Source organism: Eptatretus burgeri, chromosome 3, assembly GCF_056783735.1.
Source record: "Eptatretus burgeri isolate ZD-2024b chromosome 3, Ebu_testis_v1, whole genome shotgun sequence".
NCBI lineage: Eukaryota > Metazoa > Chordata > Myxini > Myxiniformes > Myxinidae > Eptatretus > Eptatretus burgeri.
In genome coordinates this window covers 24,463,713-24,474,800 of record NC_140963.1, presented here as the reverse complement: position 1 = coordinate 24,474,800, position 11,088 = coordinate 24,463,713, and the positions used below count along the sequence as shown (strand labels likewise).

The following is an 11,088-nucleotide window of genomic DNA, read 5'->3' as shown; positions in this document are numbered from 1 at the left end:
TTTCCTCTCATCTCCAATCATCCTCTCCACCTTAATCCTTTCAGATTGCAACACCAAACCAAAACAAACTACTGTTATTGTTGGAAGACATCCTCCTCCCCCTCCCCCTCCCCCCGATTTTTCATTTTCTTTGGAGCAGACAGTGTGAACTCAGGGTGCAAAACTCATCAAACATCCCCCTCACTGAGACCATCTTGACATGAAAACTGTGAGAAAACATCAAATTATTTTACTAAAAAAATTTTTTTTTTTTCAAAATCGAGTTCTCAACATATTCTCAAAATATTGACACTGGAAGTTTTTGGTAAGTTTGGTTTGCACACTATATGCCATGGGAAACTTTTCATAACATCTATTTTCCATCTCATGCAGGAAAGATAACCAAAATGCCAACTGACATCAGAATGTTCTGTTATTTTACATCCTTGAATCTCTGTGGCTTTATTTAAGAGTTTTGTTGTTTTTTTCACACATCCCCCCCCCTACCCCCCAACTCCCCCGTTCGTTGACATGGGCACTTTGGAGACATTATTTCATTTGTTATACGTCAGTCCGTCGTTTCACCTTGCACTCCACAGAAAACTACTTCACCAGATCTGCCGCATGCAGGCTGCCAAGGCAAACCCCCAACAGGCCCACTGCTTCCAAAAGCAATCAGCCGTCGATCCTTGTTTCGCACCCAGTCATCTCCGGCATTCACCCTTCTTCCACAGCCTGTCATACCCACCATCCGCAAACCAGTCTTCACAACTGGTATGCCATTTTTCTTTGTATCCTCGATTAAGAAATCCCTCCTTTACACAGCACAATGATTGTGTACACAGTGATCATGTTGTGGGTGTACTTGAATACTTCCTGGCACCTGTTTATAGGAATGGTATTGTTAAAGTCTAAGAGGTCAAATTGAGTGACATTATAGGTTGGACATACCTGCAGCTTAACTGATATGACGTTTGCATCCTAATTTGTACATTCGACCACTGAAATGCATGGCTGTTGGAGGAATCGTAGCAATTAGGAAATGACTCGATGTAGTTCATTGACTACAATCAAATGTTTTGATGCAATTTTGACCTATTTGTGTGGAAGGGTAAAATCGCTGTCATTATCCGATGGAACAGTGAACCAGGACCAGATTGAGTGAAGAGGATTTGAAATTTAATTGTCTTGTATGTTAATTCACTTTCAACGCTTTGTTCTTCAGACATTTCGACCCCCCCACTCCAAACCCATTCAGGTATTTCTAATAATAAAATATGAAATTTGTCCTTGGGGAGTCCTACATTTGCCACATGCACAGACAGATGTGTAACCCGAGTGAAAACAGCCACAGACCTATTATTATGAAATCATGGGGTGCAGGTGTAAATGCACTCTATTTTTCACTGTTTCCTTGTCCTGAGTTTGAGGTTACATCAATCAGCGACCTACCAATATTAAACACAATGTGTATTTGTGCATTTGTCTGTCCCCTTGCATAAAGACAATTTAAGAAGGGTTGCCAAGGCCAATCTTTAAACACGACTGTGTGTTTACTATGGTCTATTTTTCCTGATAAAAAACTTGTGAAACATTTTTCATAAAAGAGTAATTACATCTCTTCTATTGCAATTGGAGACAGTGACTTGTAACCAGGCCTCATGGGCGGTGTATAGAAGCGTTTTTTTAAAAATAACAATAAATACAAAGCAGAGGGAGGGAAAGTTCACTGCACATGATGTGCAACATGCACAGAGTAAAACGAGCATTCATTTACACCCGCAGGATGTCTAATAAATGAAGGAGATAAAAGCATACCTGATGCAATGCCAAGGCTTCAGACTTTGGCATGCTCACGAGGCTGTACTGTCAAAACAAAACGTCCCAGAAGATAAAAGAAAATAGGGTCACATTTGTAGATGTAGTGTTTTAAAATAAAGCTTCTTGCCTCAAAGTATCATATCTTCCAGTCTCTGAATATTTCGAATAAAATAATTCCAACCCATCATTTTGAGGTGCTTTTATACTCTTATTGTAAATATTTACTTAATAATTGTGATATTGCAAATATCACATGTCCAGGTAAATCAATTTGTAAAAAAAGATAAATTTGTAAAAAGATTTGTAAAAAAATTAAGCTTCTTGCCTCAAAATATCATATCTTCCAGTCTCTTTGAATATTTTGAATAAAATAATTCCAACCCATCATTTTGAGGGGCTTTTATACTCGTATTGTAAATATTTACTCAATAATTGTGATATTGCAAATATCACATGTCCAGGTAAATCAATTTGTGAAAAAAGATAAATTTGTAAAAAAATTTGTAAAAAAAATTAAGCTTCTTGCCTCAAAATATCATATCTTCCTGTCTCTTTGAATATTTTGAATAAAATAATTCCAACCCATCATTTTGAGGGGCTTTTATACTCGTATTGTAAATATTTACTCAATAATTGTGATATTGCAAATATCACATGTCCAGGTAAATCAATTTGTGAAAAAAGATAAATTTGTAAAAAAAATTAGTAAAAAAATTAAGCTTCTTGCCTCAAAATATCATATCTTCCAGTCTCTTTGAATATTTCGAATAAAATAATTCCAACCCATCATTTTGAGGGGCTTTTATACTCGTATTGTAAATATTTACTCAATAATTGTGATATTGCAAATATCACATGTCCAGGTAAATCAATTTGTGAAAAAAGATAAATTTGTAAAAAAATTTGTAAAAAAAATTAAGCTTCTTGCCTCAAAATATCATATCTTCCTGTCTCTTTGAATATTTTGAATAAAATAATTCCAACCCATCATTTTGAGGGGCTTTTATACTCGTATTGTAAATATTTACTCAATAATTGTGATATTGCAAATATGTGTCCAGGTAAATCAATTTGTATATTTATGTTAACACTCTGGCTCTGTTTCTTCTTCTGTGCCTGTCCAAGGTGCAAGTTCGAACACAATTAAACTAAATTAATGATCACAATATTACAAGGGCTATATCGCTCAGCTCATCATTGTCATTGGATCACTGCGATATCTTTTTGACCAATGGAGACAGAGCACGTCATTCTTTAGAATGGTTAGTTAGATGTCTGTAAACGTTGGACCGTTCTGAGTCCCCAACTCATACATGTAAATGTTAAAAGAATGTTATTGGGCAGCTTCATCAACCTAATACTGTGAGTACTAATTTTGTTCTTCACGCGGTAGATAAAGTTTGCATGCACATTCCCTGTATCCAGTCAGGGAACTTCTCCAGTCTACTTGCCCAGTCTTCCTGAATACCAACATGGGATCTTTAACATCCACAAACTCATGCTAGGATATGGGCATCACATTAATGTCCGTAAAAGGGACGGCACACTTTGTGACGGCGCACCCCAACTGCGAAGCACCATTCCAACAGTTTATAATCACATTGGGAATCAAATTCAGACTCGACAGCTCAAAGGTGTACCCCTCCAACATTCTGTCGAACTATTCAACTATTTAACTCTTTTTACTCTCTCGAAGAGATAGGCTTGTGGAGGAGTAAGGATTCCCTTTAACTCAGCTATTCAACAAAATCAAATAATTGATATCTGGTTAAGATCCCAGCTCAAAATCAGAAGGTTGGTCAAATTTTAACACACATGATTTGCAGCAAAAAAAAATTTGATTCCTTCTTGAGATAAAATGAAATGAAAGCCACAGCTCTCCAGTCCACTGGTTATATGGTGTGTACTACAGAGCTGCAACCACTGGTGGGTGTAAATAGGGGTGACTCTCGCCTGTATAAGGACAAAGATATAGGAGGACAAAGAGGGACTGCATAAGGACAAATTGTATAAGGACAAAGAGGCTCCGCAGAGCCACCTTCCCCAGTACTTCTCTCCCCTTGTTCCTTTGCTGAACATTATGGCCTCAAATTCTGTTCCTTGAATGTAAAATTTGAGCCCGAGCAGAGACGATAGCTATGTTTGCACCCAAGGACCAAAGGGCATAACATCTTGAGCAGGACTGAGCATGGAGCGGCCAGACTCGCATTTTTGTCCGCACCTCCATCACACCAGACTGTGGGTATGTGCGATTACGTATCCGTTTGTATGCATTACAAAGCAAAACATCATTTGTAATGCCCACAAAATGGCAGACGACTTGCACTCCATTTGTATTCACATAAGCAGGTTCACAGAAATTTTAATCCTGGGCTTACAGCCATTTTCTTAAAGAGAATTTATGTGTGGCTCGCCATAAGGGTTTAATATGTTAACGGGATGGTTTTGTGGAAGGAGGCAAAGAAGAACACTTCAAGAAGATCCTCACCTTCTTCACGAGTTGCTACTCTCAGTCTATGATCAAAAGCATGATCCATAACCTAGCATGATGGTTGCTGATGAAATCGATCAAAGACCAAATTACCCTGAGGATGTATTGACTGATGTTTCCGAAAATTCAGTGCCTCCGTGAAGTTGAACGATGTTTAACTTCAAGGACCGGATAAGGCACTGAATTTTCTGAGTTGTGACAACGACAAACTCAGTTGCAATACATCAGCTGATGCTACTAACCGAGATGCAATAATTTTTGAAATTGGAGAATCCTATTACTAAGATCCCTCTGAGACAATCTTTGCCATCTCAGCCATCAATGCAAGATGAGATCTCCTTGGAGTTTGAGTTTGTTTTTTTAACCGCAGACAAAGAACTGTACAAGGACAAAGAGGTGAACTTCGTTGACATTCAACCTGAGAAAAAAAAATCCATGACAAATGATAGTTTTCCTCATACGACTGGTACATTGATCTCATCTCATCAAATCATTTTTTGCAATTGTAAATGAAGAGGAAACAAACATAGGTGACTCAGGTATATGTGGAAAATTATGTGCCCACACAGGGAATCAAACCCAGGTTCTCTGGTGAGTTGTATGAGTACTCTGTGGTCTGAGCTATCTGAGTGACCCACTTGTTGGGTATGCAATTCTCCCACATAGAGAGATGCCACTGTCTTTCCCCCGCTGCTTCTGGGACACTCAGGTCGACAGGCCCTCACTCTCTAATGGACAGGCCCTCGCTACTCCTATGGTTGGCAGTGAGTGTCCCAGAAGTAATGAGGGAAAGAGAGCTAGTGGCATTTCTACATGTGAGAGAATTGCTTGCTCAGCTGGTGAGTTTCCCAGATGGCAGAGCACTGGTATGCTTCACAAATACATGCATCACCTTATGACCAACACTATCTCAGAGAAAGAGTGAGACTAACCTGGCTAGCCAACTTCTACAGAGGGTACTACTGTTATTGCCATCACTGCTGGCTGTTTGGAGATCCTACAACAAGGTAAACCTGAATACCTTAGCTTGTTGAAAAGATAACATGCAAGTGATACACACCAACGTGACACTTCACAAAGCAAATGGTGCATGGCTTCTTTTCTCTTGCTGTCTACCCTCTCAAAACTACTCATCCTATTTCTATATCCTGTGCATGAGATGGTTCTATATCCAGATGGTACTGGAGACTCCTGTCCATGCATGATGGCTCCGTATCAGGAAAAAAGATAAGTCATCGAACACTCATAATATTTCCACAAGTTGTAAAATCTAACTTCAACATTAACGCTTGTTACATTTTTACTCCACTCTACATATACAACAAGAAAAAGAGCATTCAGAGATTGCAGTCCCTCACCATGACCTGTTATGTGTGGTGTATTTTGTGTAGTGTTTCTTTGACTTGTGTGTTTCCTAATTAATAAGAGACACAACTAAAACTGCCATTTTATAACTGCTGGCAGTGATGACCGGGTACCAATACGTCCCGGTTTGATGCAACCCTGCTTTGATTGGACACCTGACTCTGACCCATGACATTTATTATTGTTCAATTAAATTTAGAATGGAAGTAAAATATATTGAATTCAAATCAAATGGAAGACCAAATAGGTTCAGTCCTGCATTGGAGTCATCAGATGGAACACAAAACAAGCAAAAAGCAAAGATGAACTCATCAGGAGGAACCGAGATAGGATTTATATTTCAGCTGCTACTCCTCCACCCTCAAACCCGTCCAGCAAGAGCAAAGTGAGCCTTATTTAAAAAATGAAAATCAAAAAATATAAGAACCCAGATCAAATTATTTAAATAATTCTGGCTGCCAAACCATGTGTCCAATCAAATTCAAATGTAAAACATGTATGCCCCATCAAAACTAGATCATAATTGTGAAGTTTCACGTCAATTGATTAAGCAGTTCCAGAGAAAACATTATTTAATATTTTTCTTCAATCCAATATGGCTGCCAAACCATGTGACCTATCCATTATTATTCCTGCACAAACTTGTACACCAAAGGCTTGGGAAACATTTTTGTGAAGTTACCTCTCGATCTGTCCGCCGTTCTCGAGAAGAAGTTTTTTTTTTAATAGGTTTTTGTGGAAATCCAATATGGCTGCCAAACCATGTAACCGATGACGTCAAATGGGTGAAGCTTTTGTTCCTCGTGGATAGGCGGTCATATGTGTAAAGTTTCACCTCGATCTGTTCAGACACTTCAGAGAAGATTTTTGAAGGTTTTTATTTTATATATATATATATATATATATATATATATATATATATATATATATATATATATATATATATATATATATTTTAACAATATGGTTCCTGAATCAAGTAACCAATGACCTCATCAATTTTTTTTTCCTGTGGACTATTTTATCTCGAGATGATCCTCAAAAATTTTTATACTGATCAGATGTAGTGTTCTACATATGCAATGATGACATCATAACTAAGGCATCTATGATGTCATAAAAAATCACACTTATTTCCCATGAGTAGGTTTTTTTTTGTATACATTGTCATGGCTCGCATGAGAGCTAACACACAATGCACAGCAAGGGGGGGACATGAGACGAGGGGTGGGCGAGGTAAGGACAAAACAATGGGGAACAGAGACATAAGAAGATCTGTGGAAGGGACAGGAATGGGGCGGCAAACATGTGGAATGGAAGATGGACACTACAGGGACTTTCAGGAAGGAAAGCAGCAAATTTGAAGGAGATCGGTTTGGGGTGGATTAACAGGGGTAGAAAAGAGAGGTTTTTGATGGGGGAAGATAAGAGATCGTGGTGAACAGTTGTTTTGAAGGCCTCGAGGGAAGAATGGGATTGAAGAGGGTGTGGGAGTTTATTCCAAAAGCAGGAAACAGAGGAATGAAATAGTGAAGGTGAACAGTGATTCTTGATTTTGGTAGTTTTACCAGAAGGGGTTTGCTGGCGGACCTTGAGCGCCCTGTTGAAATATGGGGGGGGGGGGGGGATGGACATATCACAGACAGAGCAGGGGCGGAGAGGAAAGGATAGAAGACAGAAAGACCACTGACCTGCCTGCAGTGAGAGAGTGAGAGGCCCAAAGACTCAGCCTCACCACGGGAGATACCAATGATCCTAAATGCCTTGGTTTCCACAGTGTAAAGCCGAAAAAGGTGAGAGGCAGGAGCACCAGCCCATAGGGGAGAGCAGTACTCCATCAGGCTGTGGACGAAAGCTTTGTAATGTGGTCGGGAGCTCAGGTGAGCCGAGGAAGGACGTTGCACAACAAAGTACTTTGCACGAGTACTTGCCTTGTGCCACGTTGGAATTTTTTCCTTGGAGCAGTTTCAGAGATACAGAAGTCCAAAGTTTTTCCATTTTTCCAACATGCCTGCCACACCATGTGACCTGTGACATCAAAATGATCATTAAAACATTTTGCATGAGTAGTCGTTCCTCCGTTGAAAATTTTGTTTGCAGAGTAAAACACATAAGTTCTGTGTGGACAAACAAACAGACAGACAACAAAGAAACGGTCTCAACTGCAATATCCTCTCCTCCGGCACTGGTAACGAGAACGAGCAATCAAAGATTGCATAACCTCACCAAGATTTGTTTTGTGTGGTTTTATCGTACATCTTTAAAAACGTACTCGCATTCCATTTGCACATATTTTATAGACATACTCACATTATAATTGCACATACTTCATTGACGAACTTGCATGCCAATTGTACATACTTTATAGACGTACTCACATTCTAATTGTGCATCCTTTACAGATGTACTCACATTCTAATTGTGCATACTTCATAGACGTACTCACTTTCCAATTGCATATACTGTTTCGAGCCGGGGGTCAGGTGAGAAGACCACCAAGGGGTGGGAAGCTATCTCAGGTTCCCACCAGACTCCCCAGAATTGCAGGCCATCGCACACTGATAATTCCATGACGTAGCGGGTCGCTAACCGACCGTAAACGCCAAAAACTCAACAACGTGACATCGGATCCTCCTTTTAGTTTATCCGGTTACCTAAAAATAATCACATGATCTAATTACCGGCGGACATGCCTTCGGTACGCCTTGTCCGAACCGGATCACATTACCGGATCAGATGCAGTTGAGCGACACTGCCAAGGACGTACCGGCTAAAAGGAACAAATGGTTGGGAATAAAGTCCCGGCTAGGTTAGGATACGGACCATGCTGGATCAATGAAGGAAAAGACAAAAACGAGCTGGGAACATTTCTACAAAAGGATTTTTACAGGCAGGTGAGGAAAAATATGTGGCACAGTGAATGTAGTTTATTGTTACGTGGAAACAGAGATAGGAAGAAAAGAGTGGTGCGACAATAATACAAGCAACTTACAAAAGCAGACACAGAGCAGAGTTATCCCGATATAATTCTTCTACACTCTTAACTTAAATGAGGATAGGCACCGTGACACACACACACACACACACACACACACACACACACACACACACACACACAAATCCAGATGAAGATGAGAAGAAAGAGGAGATGAGATGAGGCGAACAGTCTCTCAATACCGAGCACGATTGACCGACCGCGCCACCAATATGTTTTGGGGGATGCTCCACTGGGCGATACCTCCCTGTCAGCTGGCGCGTTGTCTCCTGCTTTGTGGAACTTCGTGCAGCTAAGCATTGATCCAGAGAATGGGGCACGACTGTCAAGCGTGAAGGAAGGACTTTTGGCGGAGTCAGAAGCCAGTGGGTAGAGAAAGGCAGAGTCAAATCAGTGGGCGTGGTGGCAGACAGGATCAGGTGGGTGGGTGGATGGGTGGAGTCAGTGGCAAGCTGGTGAAGGAAGGCGGAGTCAGCAGACGAAGACCGCACGAACGGCCCCGCGACACGTCCTTTTATAGATCCTGTGGTGCGGGGCGGGGGCGACCAACTGAAGAGATTGTCATCACCCGAATGGGGCGCTCTGGTTGGGCCCCTGCCAGCATATGGCCCAGCTGTGATGGCCGGAAGTGGCTGCACTTTACATCCGGCAAGATGATTCCAAGTTGCGGAATCGTCTCGCTCCGAACACCGTGACACGAATCGTTCTGCACCAAACTCCAGGCCCATCCCCTGGTGACTCGCATTCAGCGCCGGTCAATGCGCTGCCTGTCCGTAATCCATGCGACCTGAGCCGTACAGCGCGCCTCTCCCTGGCTGCAGCCTCGCTTGGCAGAGAGGCGAGAGGATGTTTACCATCCGCGGGAGACACCCGCGGCCGCGGTGGTCAGTGAAGACCGACGTTAATATGATATGGTAAATCCATGCGCAGACCCAAACACGATGTGTGCCATTCGTGCCCTACTCTGTGTGCGATAATAAATTACTCCGGGGCTGCACGTGGGTCCACCGCCATTCAGCATGCGGTCATTTATCAAAAGCGGTGGTGGGTGCGGTGCCAGCCCTGATCTGTGTCATGAACCGAAGAAAAAGATTTGACATAATTATTAGATGTAGCCTTAGATTTAAAAAGAGGAGAGATATAAGTATTAAATGGAGATTCGGGTTGAAAAGAGTGCGTCGCGTGCGTACTGTACGGTGTTGGCATTTGGTGTTGGCTTTCCGCGGTTTTTACAGGTGGGTGTCCGAGCACAGCGCCCGCCGGCCCTTGAGAGGATCCATTGCTTGTATTTATCTCAGGACTGGAGAAACAGAGTAGAAAAAAAGTTATGGATACAATCAGACCCAACCATGAGATTCACAACACACTTGTCCCGTTTGTCCCATTAGACAAGAAAGAAGGGTCTAACTGTATGTATATTAATGAAATAACTGTCTGGGGATCACTGTATGATGTATGCCATTGCATTGGAGGGACACGGTACCCAGAACCACAACAATACTTTATAGATGTACTCACATTCTAATTGCACATACTTGATAGATGTACTCACATTCTAATTGTACATACTTTATAGATGTACTCACATTCTAATTGCACATACTTGATAGATGTACTCACCTTCTAATTGTGCATACTTTATAGATGAACTCACATTCTAATTGTACATAGTTTATAGACGTACTCAAATTCTAATTGTACGTACTTTATAACCGCACCCACATTCTAATTGTACATACTTTATATCTGCACTCACATTCTAATTGTACTTACTTTATAACCGCACTCACATTTTAATTGTACATACTTTATAACCGCACTCACATTCTAATTGTAATACTTTATAACTGCACTCACATTCTAATTATACGGACTTTCTTGTTGGACTCACATTCTAATTGCACATACTTTAAAAATGGACTCACATTCTAATTGTACATATTTTTAGATGTACTCACATTCTAATTGTACATACTTTACACACATAGTCAAATTCTAATTGTACATCCTTTATAACCGCACTCACATTCTAATTGTACAGATTTTATAACTGCACTCACATTCTAATTGTACAGATTTTATAACTGCACTCACATTCTAATTGTGCATACTTTCTTGTTGGACTCGCATTCGAATTGCACATACTTTATAGATGTACTCACATTGTAATTGTACATACTTTATAGATGAACTCGCATTCTAATTGTACATACTTTATCGATGTACTCACATTCTAACTGCACATACTTTATAGATGTACTCACATTCTAATTGCACATACTTTATAGATGTACTCACATTCGAATTGTACATACTTTATAGATGTACTCACATTCTAATTGTACATACTTTATTGATGTACTCACATTCTAATTGTACATACTTTATTGATGTACTCACATTCTAATTGTACATACTTTATAGATGTATTCACATT

General features: G+C 40.4%; 1 protein-coding gene across 3 annotated transcripts in view; it reads left to right on the top strand.

The window, feature by feature from the left end:
- The window catches only part of LOC147029563 (histone deacetylase 9-like), a 560,396-nt gene that overhangs the window by 323,739 nt on the left and 225,569 nt on the right, over positions 1-11,088 (top strand). For all 3 annotated transcript variants that reach the window (XM_085872715.1, XM_085872718.1, XM_085872716.1), the window contains one exon: positions 579-753. In XM_085872715.1, the coding sequence (XP_085728841.1) occupies positions 579-753 (175 nt within the window). The remainder of the gene's footprint in view (positions 1-578; positions 754-11,088) is intronic.